The following is a 20,343-nucleotide window of genomic DNA, read 5'->3' on the forward strand; positions in this document are numbered from 1 at the left end:
TATAAAGTAAGCTACACAATTGACATAGTTTCTGATTTAAAGTGTTAGAGCATATTCATTAAAAACTAGGTAAACTCCTGGAAGCATGTAGTTCACAACGCGTCCTGACATTTCGTTAGGAACAAGGCTGAAGTGTGATTTTTTTTTCACAGCCTTCATCCGAGATAGCAGCAGGTACTAGATTTCTTGACATGGTTCAGTAAATTTGGCACTTCAGTCCTTTCCGATTGAGTTAAACGTGCTTTTAACTAGATGGCTGTGGCCCTATGGATAGACCTCATTTCCGTCCTAAGAACTTCAAATGAAATTACACACTTGCTCGCTAACGTTAGAAAGGTCTCAAAAAGATTCTGTCAAGTTCACGTGTTTTAAAGGGACTTGTGTCTGGTTGTACACCACCCCACCCCCAGACAGGTCCCCCGAGAGGGTTACCGAGTGACATTTTGTATTCTTTGACCTCTTAGCTGCTAACACATGTTCAAGAGGAAATGAGGAGTGATTTCCGACTTCTCCCCGCCAATTTCCCCACTTTTCTCTCCTTTACACATGGGCACCTTTAAGCGGTGTAAATTGCCTTTGTCTCCCCCCCTCTTGCTCAATTCAGACCTCTCTCCTGGTGAGATTTTTATCTCTTCACTTCATAGAATATGATCCTTCTCTAGCCTTTACACCATCATCCCATTCATTACCACTAAGGAAACGCTATTTATTGTTTGCGATAAATTCACTTGAACTTGTTACATAATCTCTAATCTGTTTTGAAACTCAAATAAAGGAGTAAAATATAGTTACATTTTACCATCTTTCTGCTCCTGCTTTTTCCTGATATCAATCAAGCTTTGCAGACTTTGCTTTGAAAGGAAGTCATCTAGCTAGCTGAGCTTCATCTCCAACAGCTGTGTCCCAGGCTTGTTTCCCTCCTCTGAATTTCTATTTAATTAATACCTAAATGTGTAGTTACTTTCTATGTCTACAAAGTGAGCACTTTCTCATTTAGCATTTGTGTGAAAAGATAACATGAGATCAGTCCTCTTAAATGTTTAGGGGGACACACAGTGGTGTTACATATAATAATGGTGCTGTATAGTGTGGGATAAACCATTCGCACATCATACAGATCTCCAGAACCCACTCAACCTGTAACACATTTGTGCCATGTATATTCTTAAGTGCAAATGAACCGATTTCTCTTTCATTTTAACTATGAGTACCGTACATACTATGGAAGAAAACAGTGATTTTCGATCTGTACAAAGGAAGAAAAAACACCTGAAATTTTGGAAAAGTAGCAGTGTTTTAGAGAGGGACTAGTTTCCCATGAGACTTTCCTTTTCACTAAAAAGGACCAAATATGTTTTGATGCCCGCACTCTCAACTGGAAAGGAAATCGCTGATGGAGTAAGCCAATGTGAGCAACAGCACATTCGTTTATAACCAGTGACAGCCCAGATCCATAAGTCTGCAAAAGAATGTGATTGTTGTCGGAAGGAATCGGATCCCCAGAGCTGCTGTTCAGCTCTGCCTGCATTCAGCTGTGCCTGTGGACTGCAGGGAGGTCCTTTGAAGGGTGGTGGGCACAGACCAGCCAGAGAGAGAATGCTGCATACTGTACGGATCATCGCTCGGTTCAGGGCAGTCACATCGCATCTGCGATCAGCCGGCGTGCTCTATGAAACCGTCAGTCCTCATTTGTGTCTGGCTGTTTTCTGTCCAGCGGTAAACAAGGCCAGCTCAAGTTGCCTCCCTACCCTCATCCACATAGGCAGATACCCCAGTCAGACAAGAGTCGGAGACCTCAGAGCTTGACTTGCCTCTTGCAGACAACTCTTCTAGGGCACACTTGGGTAGTCACAAAAGGAAGCCACTTCTGGATGACAGGGTCCTCGGTTCCTTTTCAAAAATTCACGTCTTTGATACCTACAGAAGCTGGCATGGCACGTCTCTTCCGTGAAATGAAATTGGGGTTTTCCTAGTAGAACAATTGTTTTTTTTTTTTTTTTAACAGACAAGCTCAGCAGATTCCAAGCTCAGCAGATTCATCTGGTTGGGAGTGGGGGTGGAGAGGAGGGTGGCCATTCCCCTGTGCTCTAGGGCTTCACACAAATCGGGCAGAAAAGACACGGACAGAGGCACTATCAATCTGGTCCGGCTCCAGGAAGCTAACCATGCTGAATTGCTCCAGGGCAGGGAGAAGGACGACAGAGAGGAGCAGGTCCATTGGCTTCTGGTCTCACCCACCTTGGCCTTTTACAGCACATCAGAGCCAGAGCATAGTTAGGCAAAACTTTCCCTCGGTAAATAAAAAAAGGGGCGCGGACACACTGGAAGGCCCTTCCCTGGCAAGTGGCACGGAGGTGCGATTTAACAGGGTCACTGCATTGACTCCCCCTAGCCAGCTGGCCTGTCCCTGTTTACACTGTCCTCCATGAACCCGGTTTTTGTTCTCCCAGTCGATTACTTTGTCAAGTTAAAGACAAACAGCCCCAGTGAAAAGCTTGCAATTTGCACCTGTCTGCTCTGAGCAGTCTGTGTCAGATCACGTGGGGAACAACACACGTGCTGCTAATGAGAATAACACGGGGGAGGGGCTACAGGATGTGGAGGAGGAGCGCTTACGGTTTGGATCCCTTTGTAGGGGCTTCTCTATTTTCTTGTATCAAAGTCCCTTATTTAAATTAATACAAGTGTTTTAAAGTGACATTATGCATTTTGAAGGACATGTTTAAATGTCATATAACTTAGAACGAAATCAAGGCATAGTCTGCGTTGCCTCAGGTAAGAAAAAAATTCTAATGCTGAATTATTTCCAAGTTATCAGTCTTTTTAAAGACTTACAGAGATACTTACAAAATTAGCAAGGAAATAACACAAATTTAAATTTTTTAAACTTGTTTCAGGAGTAGAATTAATTTTGGAAATACTGTCAGATGTCTAAATGTACACACTGGGTACTCCACTTAAGGTGCCTTTGGAAATGACACCAAAACAAAATGCAAGTATTTGACTACAGAACTTTGTCTTGGTAGAAGTCAATGTATTTATTCAACTCACTGTAAAATCTGAGGAATATGAATTCTCCACCTTTGCGAAAATGTCAGTAAGTAGCATTCTCACTTCTCAAAATTCTGTTCCCCTTCCAGTCTGATTTTTTTTAAGGGCTGTATCGGTAAATTATCACCTGCTTTGAAAGAGTTTAAATTAAGTTCACTAAGAAAAAAATAAATTAGGAGCATAGCTTATCAACACTTCTCCAAACTTTATCTGTTCAGAAGCGCCATCATCTTTGGCATTAGAATTCTTTGGCACATTCCTGAAGGGGTCCCAAAATCTAGGAATCTACAAACAAAGCATAGGAGACCCCTTGAAAGACCCACGCTTCCTGTGGATTCGCCGAGGCCCCTCGTTGCACTTCCTGATGAAATAATAACGGATATGACAGAGGGTTAAATGAAGCTGAGGTGGTAGCAAATGTGTGTCACCAGGAAGGGGCGTAATTGAATAGAGTCCTTGGCTGGCATCTCGCCTGACAGATGACGTTCCAGCTCGCTAGGCGATGACCCTTCCGTGCAACTTTAGGAGCTGCGCCAGCCATGGCTGAGCCTGCTTAGGTCAAAGGGCTGAGCCATGTGTAATTCAGAGCAGAAGAGGTCCCACGTTCACTCCACAGAAACAATTACACTACTTATTTCGCTCCAGCCCCGGCCCAAAACTCTCCAGCCTCCCAGCTTCGGTGCAGTCAATCTAATTCTGCCCCTGGGCGATAAGCCACATGAAAATATGTGGCGCTGTGTTTATAAATCTAATCAAAAATAGAAACACCGGACAGGCGCAGTGAGGTCCTCGTATGGATCATGGGAATCCTGAAATTCTGAAGGCGCTTTTGTTTAACTTCTATAGACTCTTTGCGACCATGCTCTTTGCCCCACTCGTTAATCACCCTTTTTGCTCACGAGCGCTACAAAGGACGCCGGAGTTCTGCGCGGTCCCGTACTTTCCGTGCATGGATATTATGGGGAAAAAAATGAGCTAAAAAGGCTGCTTTTAAAGGAAACTATCAAAAGGGGGACTGCTGTTAACATCAATCTCACCTCTCTATCCATGCTGTCTGCTCTCTGCCGCTGGCGATGCGCACATTTAAATCGAGTTCCTGGAAAAAAGAAGAATATGCCAGAATAAATTGGCCTGATCAGAAGATACATGAAGAAATTTGGGGTTGCAGGGCTCTGATACCACTTAATAGTTCGAGAATTCCAAGTATGTAGTCACCCGGGTCCAATCTGGTGTCCTATTGTGGATGTTTCTTTCTTCATCAGACTCCTAAAGAAAACCCTGGACCTGTGAATATTCAGAAAACATTTAACAATCCCTAAGAAAAAGATCCAGACCTAATTCAGACAACCACAGTTTCATATCTCTGGTCCAAAAGGTGGAAACTTTACACACTCCACTAAATATCCGGGGGTCAGCTTGCTGTGTATACTGTAGGGTACTGGATTGTTTATCTTTAAGAAAAGATCCAGTTTTGCAACTACCAGTAGATACATAAAATCTGATAAAGTCAAGAATAAACATGTGTCCTTTGATCCAGGCAGATTAAACTGTGCAAATGTCCAGCAAAGAGACAGAATATAAATTTTTTTCATGAGAGGAAATGGGTTTTTTGTTTTAACACTCTTAAACCTCTTTGGAGTTATGCAACAGTTAGCAACTTCAAGCTCCTCTATCTGATGTTATTTCATTTGACAAACTATTGCACTATAGTGGTCTAGAACACAAACGATAAAAACGAATAATGGCCTCAGCATTTATTAAATTATTTTGAACTTCAGCAAAGACATCTTTTAACCTTAGAGTTTGCCCTCCAAAAGGGCCATCGCTATCCACACTAAAACAAAGTACATGATCTATGATTGGTGCTCATAACATGTTTTACTCAGAGATGTTGGGTATAGGTTCAAAATCACTGCCCAGAGTGTGTGAGAACTCTTAAGATCTATCAGTGTTGACAAAATTGAAGAACCTTCATCATTCTATAGCTCATGCTAAGACTGTTACTTTTTATGTAGTTAACCTAGAAGGTTAAGCGATTATACTAAATGGTCTTTTCCTAAAATAAGTGAGATGTGTTGAAATGAATTAAATGAAAAATATCAAACTAGAGAAAATTTAGAAATTTTGCAGAAGTTGATTTGCCATCGCCCCCCCCACACACATACACACACACCGTAACTGGGGAGTAATTCACTGGCACAAATGTTTGCAGAACTACTGTGAAATTTAAATCAATGTTTTTTTTTAATTTCTTTGAATTTGGTCTTAATAGTGAATACTTATTCTTTGAATTGTTTTTAACTTGCAAAGCTGCAGAATTCATTGTCTTCATAAACGCACTTTGCAGACATGTAATTGGAAGTGGACTTGCCCACAGACCATATTTATGTCACCTCTGTTAATGTCAGAGAATGCTCAGAAACCATTGACTAAAGCAGATCACCTCCCTTTTTCCTGTAGGTCACACAAACAGCCAAGATATAGCGTCAACACAGCAGGAGTAGAATTGTTTAATAAGATCACTCATATCAAATGTATAGCTGAATCTGAAACGTGGCTTGATAGAAACAAGCATCATATCATTTAAAGCAGCAATCATTAAAGGTAAGAGAAAACACATTTTCCCTCTCATGAGCAATGGGTGTGGCCCCAAGTATCTCCCTCCTGGGGGATTTCAGGAAGCTTGGGTCAGGTCATTTGCAAGGAAGCATCTCAGTTCCCAAATTCCTGTGAAATAGAATTTGGGGAATGTAGTCAGATCCCTCACAATTCAGGGGCAAACTTCACCTTAGGACTGATGAAGAGCAAACAGTCCTCCTTGACTCTAAGGGAAAACTTAGGGACAGAAAACTTGGGGACAGAAAACTTGGGGACAGAAAAAGATGCTGACCAGAGAGCAGCCCTGATGAAAACAGTGGGGCCCAAAAGTGTGCCCCTAATGCAGTTCCTAGAGCTTGATCAGAGGCCCTTCCAAGTAGAGAAAGGACAACCGTTACTGACTGAAAGTTGGGAAAGAGCCTTCAACTGCTAAGAGTTCTGGAAAATCAAATGGCTGAACAGAGAGCCTGAGTTCTAGAAGGAAAAAAAATCAAGGTGAAGAGGAAGGGATGCACTCAACTTTGAAAAACATTGGTCACTGGGTGGGCTGATTGCATAGTCAGCCAAGGGGAAGTAGAAGGGGCATGAGTGAAGAGAGGATGCTGGGAATGAGTGACAGATTGATAGGACAGTGGGTAGGACTTGCCAGTTAAGAATAATGTCAGTGAGTCACTGATAATACACAGTTACCATACCTCCCACAAAGTCTAGCTGCTGAATCATCACCCTAAATATGGAGCCACTCAGAAAACGGTTGCCTTTGCTAATTCATGTAGAAAATCGGCTTTATCCAAACTACCTCTGCTTAGCAAAACATAAGAAACCGTAATTTACAGGACAAAAAAAAAAAACCCTTAGTTTGAACACTTTTGGGAAACCCTCCCCTCAATAACGTATGAGCCTGTTACATAATGCACACAGTTGTTGAAAACTCAAAGCGGTGTGTGTGTGTTGGAAATCATGTTTCTCTCATCGGTGGTTGCAAACCTGACCAGCAGATTCATGGCAGTGACCCTGACTGGCTAGCTGCCTGGGCACTGCACCCTATGAAGTCTGGGTTGAATAATCACAGCTGATTGGGAGAGTCCCTTTCGTGTTGATTTGAAAAGTGAGTGTTCAAATGACTTTCGCTGGAATTTTAACTCGTGCTACAAATCAAGCCTTGGCGTGGCCAAAGCTCTGCTGCCTGGCTCGCTGCTTTCAGAGGAGGATGAGCATAGCTGTAGCTGTCACTCTTCCGCCTTTCTCTTCTCAAGCAGACCAGCAAGGACAAAGATGGAGTTAGACAGAGGTCACACACCGGGCGCTGCCTGCAAACCTGTTTTCTTTAACACTGCACAGTAGCTTGGCTTGTTTGTCGGTCCTTTTAAAATATTGAGCCCTTGTTTTAAAATGAAAAGATTACAGCTAGAATCCCAGTTTCTGGATCCTCTGGCAATATGCAAAGATTGCGATATGGGGTCAACATTTGTGGCTGGCAGTGATGGGCTTGGGGGTGGGCATAGTGTATGAGCAATATACTCCAGACTGACCATCCCTTCCATCCCTGTGGCTGACCACACACTGAAGCACAATTCCTTTAGTGTTGTGCTCACTGCTATATCCTGAGAGCTTAGGGCAGAGACAGGAAAGTACCAGGGGCTTAATACATAGTTAATATAAATGAAATGTTCTGTGGTTAGATAGGTCCCTTCAGAGTGGCTGTAAGACCATAGCACATACACCAAGCTATCATAAGACATATACCATTTACATAGAGGCAGGAAAAATAAATCCTCTAGATCCCTAGGCAGAGAGAGTGTTCACAAATTATTTAACTCTGTGTCTGGCACTAAAAGTAGACCACGAGTCAGGCAAAAATACAAGCAAATAAACCCAGCACATTCTACACATATCTTCTTTTCTGGACCCCATGGGCATCGGATATGGACGTTCTGGTGAAGGATGAGACTAGGCCTAGTGCCCATGATAATGCACTTCTCAAGTTCATTCTGCCACCTAAATAAATATTAAGGAGTAAGTGAAAAGAACCATATAGAACATACCTTGGAAGGGCATGAAGACATGATCACTCTCCACAGAACTGGTAAGCCCATGTCACAGAACTGAGGCCACAGAGTGATCAGTTGACAAGGTTTAGAGATAACTCGGTGCCTACAAGGAGCAATGGCACCTGCCTTTACTAGGCATATGCACAGACCCCTTATAAACCAGGAAGAAGAAAACAGCTAAAAACCTACTAAGCAGGTTCTAAATTCTGAATGTGAAAGCCATGATTTGGGTCAGTGTCTCTCCAAAACCCTGAGCTGGAGGCTTGGCTCTCTAATTTGACACTAACAGGGAGCAGGAAGTGGTAAAACATTGAAGAGATGGAGTCCCATGGAAACTAGGTAGCTGAATACTTGGCCAAGGATATCAACTCTTTTTCTCTGTCCAGTTCTCTCTCTCTACTTCCCTTCCTCCTCCCTGCCTCTCAGCTCCGGTAAATACTGCCCACTTCCTATAATACACTACTTCACTACAGGCCCAGAACAATGCTGCTAACTGAACATAGACTAAGACCCCCGAAACCATGAATCAGAGTACAGTTTTCTTTCTTTGATCTTTTCGCTCAGGCATGTTGTAACCATTTGAGCTAACTGGCACAATGACCCTAATGTAGGAAGAAGAGCCGATGGGCTCTTCAAACACAAGGTGGGTCTGCACTCCCTTCCTGGATTCTCTCCATTGACTCCATGGACACTCGGAGGAAAGGGAGGTAAAATGAGCCCAGAAAAGTGGTTCTAAGCAAGAATACCATTGCTTTCAGATTTGCCAGCATCCAGAAATACTTAGATTGCCACAGCTCGGGCGATCTTATTTTATGCGGTACTTAGAGGTCAAAACTGTCATTAAACATGCTGAAATGTAAAGAGTCTCCCTTTGCAAGGCACATGACAGAGAATAAAGAGATTTTAAAGGCAGGGAGAAAAAATGGTGGAATACATGTGACATAAAACAAGCAGAATGGGGAACTATTTGAGAGAAAAAAGGGACCGAAAATTACATGGAAGGGAGAATAAGGCAGAAGAGTTTGGAAAGGAGTGCATGGCAAAATATAGCAATGTGAATGCTAGAGAGGAGCCAATTACTTTGAATGCCAACTTTAAAAAAAAATAGCCAAGGCCTGGAGGGATGGCTCAGCCGTTAAAGGCTAGGCTCACAACCAAAAATATAAGAGTTCGGTTCCCAGCACCCACGGCTGTCCCTCCAGGTACCTAAAAAAAAAATAGCCAAATAAGTAAATAAATAACCAAATTATTTGAATAGTGAAGGAATAGAATCAATTGTCAACAAGATACTGGACCTATCAGATAATTTTACTATAATGTATGAAAGGCTCTAATACTAAAAAGCAGAAAATATACATAAATAAATGAGGGACCTTGGGAGAAAAGTGTTAACTACAAAAAAATGAAATAGAGATGAGAGGAATGTCTATCCCATATTCAGGATGACATCCAAATCCTTCGTTATCTCTAAATGACAGACTGTGGAGCCAATTGGTCTTAAACAGTGTAACATATCTATCATCTGAATACAGGAAGAGGAAAAGAAGAAGGCCTGTACCAACCCCCTTGAGCTCAGCCACAGACTGAGTTGGGTGCTCAGTCAGAATCTCAGGCAGAAATCTGGTGGGGAAGACCTGGGATTAGCCAAAGGAGCCTGAGCTGGGCGCTCCATGAATATGAACCCTACACAATACTGCGGGGAAAACTCAGAGGGCCCAAGTTCCCTGCATCCCCTGGATGACTTAGACACTATGCAGATCTACAAAGAGAACAGGAGAGTCTGGCAGGAAGTCAGCTCTGTGAACATCCTGAACCTGAGTTGTGAGTGCAGTGCGCTCTATAGCCGTCACACAGAGCCGCCACCAGAAGACATCTCGCAGGAGCTGTGGGTTTAGGATGAACATTGGGTGAGCACCAAGCTGTGTGAGGTGTGAAGGCATGGAGGAGCCACTACAAATGCTGAGTGTCACACAGGAAAGCAATGTTAGAGCTGGAGATGCAACACAGCAGTAGAACAGTTGCATCCAAGAGGTCCTGGGTTCAGGTCTCAGCATCACCAAAAAAAAAGAAGGAAGGAGTGGAGAGAAGCAGGGAGGGAGGGAGGGAGGGGAAAGAGAAGGCAGGCAGGCAGGCAGGCAGGCAGGCAGGCAGGCAGGAAGGAAGGAAGGAAGGAAGGAAGGATAACAAGAGTAAGTGTCTGAGCTCAGCTGGTAAAAGCACTTGCCACACAAGTCTGACGACCTAAGTCTGATTGCTAGAACACATGGTAGAAGGAAAAATTTCCACCTTCAAATGTTGTTTTCTGACCTCCACATGTACATTGTGGAACAAAGATGCCTACACCTACACACACACACACACACACACACACACACACACACCATCACCACCTTCATCATCATTATCATCAATATAATTTCCCTTTTTAATTTTGAAAATGAATTGATATTTTAATGTCAGTGGCCACACATCACAAGGAAGTCAAGTTTAACAGGTGCAACAACTTAAAATTAAAACAAGTCAGACAATAACACACACACACACACGGAATAAATAGCCTTCAAGGAAAACACTCAGAATAAAATCCTATTTGTTACGGTGTGTTGGCTAAGATGTCCCATTTTCAGCAAACGTTTACAAGACAAAGACAGAAAAATAAGTGTGACCTATATTCTGGAGAGTAAACTGTCAATAGCAATTATCCCTGAGCCAAGCTGGTAAAGTTTTCTTTACCAAAATCACCAGCTTGTCGATTATAATCATGGACAATGGAGGAAACCAGGCTTGAAAATTAAAAAGAAAATATAAGAAGAAAATTTAAAGTGTAATTATAAAGAAAAACATACCTTTGAAACTAAGAATCCTAACCCACCCCACCTCACCCTGAAAAAAAGAAAAAGATGCTTTTTAAAGACTGTATGGAAAAAAATAACCATAAGAGGAAAAGTACTTGAATTTTAGGCGAAAATTTGTATGACCTTAATAGTCTTTCATGATTAGTTACAACACCAAAATCACCATCTAAAGTAAATGAGATGATAATAATTGACTTTTCAAATTTAGAAAGTTTCATCCTTAAAAGATATCATACTAATATCATACTAATTTTCTATTGCAACACATCATCAGAAAACTAATAGCCTAAAACAGCCATTATCCAGCTTACAGTTCCATAGTTCAACATTGATGTGCCATGCCTGCCTTTCAGCTCAGACAGAACTCAAGCTGGCTGCACTGTCTTCTCGCTCATGGGACTTTTTCTATGTTCTTCGGTTAGCATCTGCAAGAGCCAGCATGACAAGACTTGTCTGACCTGGACATCTGCCTCTCAAGGCAAGGGGATGTAGGGTCTTAATTTCCCTAAAACTCCTTACCAGTACCTAGATTTGATGTAATATCTAGGGAGCAGAAACTTTGGGGAATTGGAGCTTGAGGGTTATTTAAAAGTCCTGCCCACTGAAACACATGAAGAAGGGAAAAAGCAAATGACAGATTGGGAGGAACTGTTTTCAAGTTGTTCATCTATTAAGTCTTCCCTAGAATCTGGGAACAATATGTGTAATTGAAAAGTAACTCAACACTGTATGTAGTGGTGCACACCTTTAAACCCAGCACTTGGGAGACAGAGGCAGGTAATCTCTGTGAGTTTGAGGATAGTCTTGTCATCTACTTAGTGAGTTGCAGTGGTGTAGGAGGGTCTTCTTTCTATGTGTTGCTTTCATTGGGCAAATAAAGAAACTGCCTAGGCCTTTTGATAGGGCAGAACTTAGATAGGTGGAGAAGACAGGACTAGATGCTGTGAGGAAGAAGGCAGTATGGCAAATGCCATGGCTCTCCTTTCCAAGATGGACGCTGGTTAGACTCATGCCAGTAAGCCACAGTCAAGTAGTGCTACACATTAATGGAGATGGGTTAAATGAATATGTAAGAGTTAGACAATAAGAGGTTAGAAGTAATGGACCAGGCAGTGTTTAAATGAATACAGTTTCTGTGTAATTATTTTGGGGTATAAGCTAGCTGGGCAGTGGGACACAGCCCGCTCTCCTCCTACAACATTGCAGGACACCAGAGCTCATAATAAGTTCATCTCTCCAAAAACAAAAACAACAACAACAAAAATAAAACAAAACAAAATAAAAAAGAATAACTTGACAAGCCACCCAGGAACAAAATGAAAAAAATCACTTGTATTATTCAGCTTTTCATTCTCAATTAATATCTGACATAAACAAAAGGAAGGAAGAAAGCTTCATTTTGTCTGTGGTTTCAGAGATTCCAGTCCTAGTCTGTGAAGATTCAACGCCACTTGAACTTCTTTTGTGGTCAGAACTGTGGAAGAGTATATGCATCTCATTAGAAAGGAAATCAGAAAGTAAAGAAGAAGTACCAGCTAAGGCTTCAAGAATATGCACAGTAAACTATCCCCTCCAATGGGACCAGCCCTCCCAAAGTCTTTATTACCTTCCAAAAGTATACCAGCAAATAAAGACCAAAGGTCCCATGCCTGAGACAGTGGAGGATTTTTCTTATTTAAACCATAAGAACAATTTGCAAAGAAAAATATATAAATATATAAATGGCTAATGGGTACATGAGATGATGCTCACAGCAGTGACCAACCCTTCCATACATCTCCTCAAACAAAAGCTAAATCTTTGTGTCCACAAAAATTCACGCTTGAGTGTTTACAGTGGATTTTTTTTGCTAGAAAATATAAACAGTCCAAATGACCCCCCCGACCAACAAACAGATCAATGCACAGCTATGGTATGGGATAAATAAATCTAAATCATGTTTGCTAAGAAGAGAATATAGACTCAAGTCCCACACAGTGTATAATTCTGTGTTTGCTAAGAAAAGAATATAGACTCATACTCACATGGTGTATAGTTCTTTTTGTGTGACAGTTTGAAAAACACATAACTATAGACAAGAGTTTCGGAGGCTAAGATGGAGAGAGGAGCTGACTGCACAGGAATGCAGAAGATGTGGTAGGGGGAGTAACTGGGTTTACCATGTCTTGCTTGTAGCTGTGGTTATATAAGTTTAAGATATTTATCAGAACTGTGTTAATAATGTGGCATATTAAAAACTATCTCAATAAAACAAACCGGAAAAAGCGGGTAGCAGAACATACATGTCCTGAAAGCGGAGTGGGGAGAGTATTTGCAGGAAGGAGTGAACCAGCAGGAGAGGAAGGGAGGACCTGGAAAGGGCGTGTGAACAAAATGTATATAGATAAATAAGTGAAAATGACCCACTGAAGCTTGCTTCTCTATATGCTAACCAGAAATAGTAATTAAAAATGAAAACACATAAACTGATATCTACAAACTGATTGCTCATTGTGGTGGTTTGAATACGAATGGCCCCATAAGCTCATATATTTGAAGGCTTGCTCATCAGGAAGTAGAATTACATGAGAAGGATTAGGTGTTATCCTAATCCACCAGGTCTTATCTGGGTAGCTATGGCCTTGTTGGAGGAAGTGTGTCACTGGGGGTGGGCTAGGTTTCAAAAATTCAAGCCGGGCCCAATGGCTCTTTCTTCCTGTTGTCTGCAGAACCTCAGTTGCTTCTCCATCACCATGTCTGCCTGCATGCCGTCATGCTTCCCACCATGGTGATAATAGACTAACTTTCTGAATTTGTAAGTCAACCCAATTAAATGCTTTCTCTTACGAGTGCTGCTGTGGTCACAGTGTCTCTACATGACAATAAGACACTGACTAAGACACTCATAAAAAATAAACACTAATTTCTCCAGTTTCCATCAAATAAATTAATATAGCAACCAATAAAATAGAACAAGAGTTAATTCTTGTCTATTCTCCAAGATTTATCCACCCTAGTCTGTAACTGATAAAGGAGAATGTATTTAATCTCTTTCAGTTTTTGTGTCACATGTTGGTTAGGTCCATTATTGTAATTAATGCATATAAATATATATATAATTGATAGCGTATTCATATATTACATTGAAATAATAAAAATTAATAAAATTAGAATTTCTTATGTTTTAAGATATGTCTTTTCTTTGTGACTGTGTATATATGTGCACTTGTGTGGTGTGTAATGTGGACACAAACAAGACACAGTATGCCATTGGAGGTCATCAGAAGGCAGCCAGCCTTGGGCTATGTCCTTCCCTTCAACCTTGTATGAGATAACATCTCTTTGTTGTAGGTAACTGTGTAAGCCAGCCTAGCCTGTCGATGACCTGGCAGGTGTATATTTTCCTGCTGGATTTATGTGGGTTCTAGAAATCTGAACTCAAGTCCTCTGGTGTGTGTGACAGTTACTTTCAGTCATCTCTCCCCAGCCTTATATCATTTTTCATAATTTTGCCACCCACATATCACAAGTTGAAAGGGTTCCCCAAAAGAGGAGGTATATGACCTGGTACCTATAAATGGGACCTTTTTATGGGAAAATCTTCACATATGCTGAAACCAAGAAAAGGTAATTAAGGTGGATGCATGTAGTTGAATATTTTTTCTTTATAGAAAACAGAAACTTGAAGACAGAGACAGACATGGACTCTGCAAAAATGTCAGGGTACAAGAAAAGGTTGGCTGAGGACATGTTCCTGTAAGCCAAAGATTGATGATGAACGCTAAAGACAGACAGAGTCCATTGTCCCTCACAGCCCTTCAAAGAACCAACCTAGCCGACACCTCAATTTAAGACTTCTAGGCTCCTTTTCACCCTACTGGGTGAGAAAGGAAAATGTCAACCTCACTGAACTGTGAACCTTGAGAGCTACAATAGCAGCCTACCTGTAAGATACCCCTACTGGCCCGGTGCACACCTTTAATCCTAGCACTCAGGAGGCAGAGACAGGTGGAGCGAGTTCCAGGACAGGCTCCAAAGCTACAGAGAAACTCTGTCTGGAAAAAAAAAATTAGATGAGAGATAGATAGATAGATAGATAGATAGATAGATAGATAGATAGATAGATACATACATACATACATACATACATACATACATAGAAAGATAGAGAGACAGACAGACATAAAGATGATAAAAATAAAAAAGAATATACCTACTGGTGCAATATGGGAGTAACCAACCCTGATACTGTTAATGTGACCAAGAACCCATGATTACATAGGCTAAAGGACATAGGGGGAAACCTATTACTACTATTCTTCTAAATGAACATATCAGTAAAATGACTTCTAATGGCATAGTGCTATGCCCATAGACCAGGATATCAAAATTCTCAATGAGGAAGCTTCTTGGCTTTTAATAGAGACCCATAACCAAACAAATGTGCAGATAATGAGATTTGGAGTGCCTGGCCCTAAATGGGATGTCTATCACTCTTTTCCTGGAAGGAAAGAGGAGAAAGAAAGACTGTTAGACCCAGAGGAGGTGAACAATTCCAAGCAAAAAACATCTTGCCGATACAAGGAGGTGATCATATGAACTCAGAGACTATGGAGGCACATGTAAGGCCTGCACAAATCCAAGACAGACAAATCCCAGGACAGAGAAGACATCAGCACAAACTCCCACCCCTCACCAAGAAATCATTTTGCAGTTGCTACTTGCAGATCCATTTTCTTCAGTGGAGAAAAGAATGGTGTATCAGTCACATTCCAGAGCAAGACCATAGTCAGGAGGAGTTAGACACACAAAATGGACTATGTGCATGCATGTGGTGAGTATGCACATGTGTGATTGTGTGTGATTGTGTGTGTGTGTGTGTGTGTGCAGTCTTTTTGTTTTGGTTTACATTTGGATTTTTTTTAAGGTGGGTAGAGGAGGAGTTGGAAAAGAAAAAAATAGAATATGATTAAAGTATATTATATGAGAAATCTTTTTTCAAAATTTAAGCGCAGACTTCTGATCTCCAGAACTGTCGTAAAAGCAGCGTTGATGCTTTTGTGCTTTCAGGGATGGGAGGCAGACATGCTGTATCTCAGGAAGTGATACCAAGAAGATGGAGAAAAGCAGCCAGTGTGTTCTAAAACTGTCCAGTGTTACAAAAAGACCCCATGGAACATACAAGTTCCAAAATTTATTATTTTAAAGCTAACTGCTTGAAGACCTTTATAACATGTTCTAAGAAAAACTGGGTCCTGTTTATGTGTACGGGGAAACATTGGTGCTTATTCTCAATGTTCATTTGGTTGTTGTTTTAGCCTGTGTGGATTTTTTTGTTTGTTTATTGTTGCTATTTTGAGATAGGGTTTTACTATATACCCTGGGCTTCTTTGGAACTTACTATCCTCCTGCCTCAGCCTTTTGAGGGCTAGAATAACAAGCATGCTGTCCCAGCTGACAACTAAGGATAAGCAGGGAATGGGAGAGCATGCCGAGTTCTGATTTTGCTTGTGCACTCTGCCATCTTGCAGGGACTGTTCCCCCCACCCCCACCTCCCCAAGGCTTCATTCTTATTCTCCTTCCTCACCCAATGCTTGTTCAACTGTGTTTCATTTTCCATAAATTTATCAAGTTTTCTCATCTACACTTCCTCGTTTCACATCATACATATTTTAAAAAATAAAATTCTTAGAAGCCTTTTAATAAAAATTCAAGAGAGGAAAAAGTAAAATCTTGAAACCAAAAATTAAAAAAAAAAGGTTTTAAAGTCATTTCTGTCATCTAATCTAAATGTACCACTCACCTTTGCTCCATACAGGGAAGCAAAGAGTCTCCCAGAGTGAGTTCCACACAGCCCAGCTTCTGTTGTTTCTTCCTTCTTCCCCATCCAGATGTGCCGTGGCCAATAGCTGCCCTTTAAGAAGCAGTAAGCCCTGGCTGAATGGGGGACTGACAGGCCGCGAATAAAAACCCGTACCTGCTTTATCTAAGCAAGCATTTCACTCTTGGTTCCCTAGCACCAGAAACAAGAAAACCCCAACCAGCATTTATGAGGTGGTACCAACAGGGGAGAACAGATCGCCTTTGGCAAGCACATGGCTTTCGAAAACACACCTGTTTCTTTGTTATTGATGGTGTGATTAATCGATCCCTGGAATCTGATTGAAAACATTGGGACATAAATCATGCCATATGAGTGGTCCCGGAAGCATCCCTGCTAGTAATTCAAAGCATATTTCAACTGCCCCTGGCATGCATTTCTGGATTAGTGTCACGAAGCGGTTCACAAGAAGCAATGGGGGCTATTTGTTTATATGGTCACATTTCTCCCCTTCATTTTACTTCATATTCAACTTGACACCAGCTATACATAGCAGGACACATGCCAGTGTGGGCTTTCAGCCCTTTGCCAAGTATCTGAGAGTGACATTGGCTGGTTCACTAGTTAAGGGAGAACAATGTGCCTGAGTGATATTTTTTTAAGGAACATCATTACCTCACCAATGTACCCATGAGCTTAACATTTGTCTACGTGGAAATGCTCTTTATCATCAAACCTGGAGCTGGGCCTGAGGCTGGAGCTGGGGCTGGGGCTGGGTAGTCTTGTTTTTATTTCCAAGGCCCATTCTTACTTGGGCATGCTTATCATGGTGAATGATGGTGTTCTCTGTCCCATTTCCTAGGACTAAGAGAAAAATAAGTAGCACATAAACACTTGCATTAGCAAAGAGAAAGCCATCATGATGAGACCAAGCAGTTACAAAAAGGCTTGTTAAAAAAAAACTGACCAAAACTTAAAGCCCTCTAAAGATTAAACTGAAGCAGGAAGAGATAAAGAAGACATCACACTCCTTGAAAGCATACACACTAATATATGGCGATTGCCTAGGGAGTATCCCTTTCCTCTGACTTTGTTGCTAACCCTTACCATGACACACTGGAAAAGCTGTGTGATCACCATGTTCCAGATGAGAACAGCAAAGCAACCAAGGGATGGGTGGAACATGCAACCACAAGACTCTGTTAGGTGTCGTGATTCAGTTTCATTCTGTTGTTAGCTATCGATTTAGTTAAATAATTGGTGACAATCCCTTAGCATTTGGTAATTCTCTAACTGGTCCAGAATGAAGACTCTACCTGTCCATTGAAACCAAAGAACTTGAGGGACCTGTATTTTGATAGTTAATATAATCACTGTGTTTGTGAGCAAAAACCGTCCTTCCCCATGCTGTTAGTCTGGCTGTATGGAATACATACATTCCTGCAAAATCATTTATTCTATGCAAAATGAAGCAGCAAAAATAGCAGGGCTTGTGGGGGTGAGTGAGATCAGGGCAGAGCCCTCTAGAACATTATCCCTGACTCTAAGGGAAAAGAGAGAAATCTAACAGATAATAACACAGTTTCATGCTTGTTGAACAGTTAAGAACTGTATAACTCCGCCAATAAATACAGTACATCGTTTGAAAAACTAGATGTGGGCTGCGGATGTGGGAGCTGGGGTGGCTTCCCATGGTGAACTATCATGAATTTTTGGGATATAGTTATCTGACTTTAGACAAGCAGTTCTGCAGCAGTTGTCCCTCTGTCCTCAGCGTCACGGTCCCATCACTGTATGACATCACAACGAAGCTTTCTGCACATAGTAGGGTGCTAGGGCAGCACTGGTATCTCAATCACAGTTAAACAATCTTCAGCAGTCTTGATTCTGGAAGGATGTTTCTCACCTAGGGTCCTTCAGGATCCGCATGTGTCATATCATAGATATTTGTTTTATAAAACCTGAGACTGTGTTCCAGATTGTAGCTGCCTTCTTCAGCAGGCATCAGGAGAACGGAGGGAAATGCTTTGATGGCTTTTATGACTTTTCCCATAAGCGGAAGGATTTTGAAACTGTAGTGATGTTTAAAAGTTCTCTGTGAGCGACTGCTGGGACAGGAAGGAGTCGCTTCTAAGGGAGAGGGTTGTCTTTATGGTCTATAAGGAAAGACCATGTTTTTCTGTTGCAGGTCCTAGTTGGTGCTTTGAATCAAGATACTAGAACGTACTGAAGAACTTTACATTATTGCTCTATTTCCTTGTGTGTAGAAAAGTCCATGCATCCAGACTAGCAGGCAGCGGAAGATGATACAAATGAACAATTGTCGGAAACACACGTCTGCAGGTACTGTTGTGTCTACGTTTACTCTGAAGAAAAATATACATAAACAGGACTGAAAAAAAATGAATTTACTCAAATGATTTCCAAATTTATCATTTACACGGGAACAAAACAGTTTTTGAGCTACCTATACAAAAACTGTGGTGATAAGGTCACTTTATGGCATGCATATTGTGAAATTCTGCCATGCTATCTTGCAGGAGATTCTGAAGGCGTTAGGACTTCTTAAGAGAGAGAACAGCCTGATATAATTGTATCATGCCACAGGTGAGGTGTGACGCACTGGGTCTAGGTTTTGGTGAGGAAGCTCCTGACTCATTTATTGCAGAGGTGATTAAATGCCACGAGACAGTTTGTTATTGTTGTTGTTGTTGTTGCTGTTTTGATGTTGATCAATGACACAAAGTCATTTCTATGAAGAATGAAGTTTTCAACCAAATAGAGTGCCTTTCTTTTCTTCAGTTACCCATCAGAAAAAAAATGGTGTTTATCTTCTAAAATTTTCATAAACTAAAACCAGTTATGCCTTGGTTACTCTTGAGTAAGGACTACATGGGAATTGTTTTCCCACACTAACTATGAACATTTTAACAAAACATGAAACTAGGCCGGAATGGCCAAGGCCTGTAATCCAATCTTCTTGGGAGGCTGAGGCTAGCTGATACCGCGGCCAAGTTTTGCTTGGGCTACAGTGAACTCACAGCCACTCAGAGTAAATTAACAAGATTCTGTCTCAAAATGAGAAAAAAATAAAGACACAGCTCAGTGGTTGAGTGAATTTCTAGCATATATAAGCCCTCCAGTTTAAATTTCCATACAAGGGAGAGTGGAGAGCTAGATATAGAAAAACAAACCTACAACATATCAAGGCATGTAAGCATTTCCTATATCCATAAGAAGCTTCCTTTAGGGTGATTCAGATTTGCAAAGAAAAGACAAAAAGAATCTTATTTACCTAGACATGTTCTTGACTCCTCCCTTGCTCACACACTCCATCCTCCCTCCTCTCTCTCTCTCTCTCTCTCTCTCTCTCTCTCTCTCTCTCTCTCTCTCTCTCAAGAAATCTCTGTGGTTCTACTGTCAGACACATCTGCAATCTCATACCACGCTGCCATCTCCACTGTTGGTACCTGGTTCAGCCTCCTCCAGCCTCCTCCCCTTGAATGAGACTCTGGAAAGCCACCTTGTTCCTTTAAGCCTGGTGGTGAAAAAGCTCCACAGAAAAGCAAGATACACTGATGGCGTCTATTACATCCTGTAGTGGCTCACTAGACTTGGACAGAATAGGAACCAAATGAAAACTTTAAAAGAACAGAATGAGTTTTCAAAGTTACACTGAGTTTTTATAAAAAGTAGATTGAGCTAGATGTTCGTATTTAAATAAACATACATAAAGCATCTGAATAATTCTAGCAAATTAAAGACACTTCCTTTATAATAAAATAGCTTTGGTTGGGGCAAGAACTCAGTAGATAAATGTTAACTGTAAGTATGGAGACTGGAGCCGGGATCCCTGCATGCACATAAAATCAGATGTGGTCATTACGTACAGTCCCAGCATCCAGGAGAAAGATGCTGGGGATCCCTAGAGCATGCTGACTAGGTACAGTCACCAGAATTAGCAAGAAACAAGAGATCCTACCTCAA

General features: G+C 41.4%; 1 protein-coding gene across 1 annotated transcript in view; it reads right to left on the reverse strand.

Moving 5' to 3' along the window:
• Positions 1–4,138, reverse strand: part of LOC125397828 (uncharacterized) — a 294,931-nt gene extending 290,793 nt beyond the window's left edge. The window contains exon 1 of the mRNA XM_087896704.1: positions 4,089–4,138. Coding sequence (XP_087752830.1) covers positions 4,089–4,100 — 12 coding nt within the window. The 5' untranslated portion in view covers positions 4,101–4,138. The remainder of the gene's footprint in view (positions 1–4,088) is intronic.
• Between the last annotated feature and the right edge of the window lie 16,205 nt (positions 4,139–20,343).

The sequence above is a fragment of the Myodes glareolus genome, chromosome 14 (assembly GCF_982192425.1).
Source record: "Myodes glareolus chromosome 14, mMyoGla1.1, whole genome shotgun sequence".
Lineage (NCBI taxonomy): Eukaryota > Metazoa > Chordata > Mammalia > Rodentia > Cricetidae > Myodes > Myodes glareolus.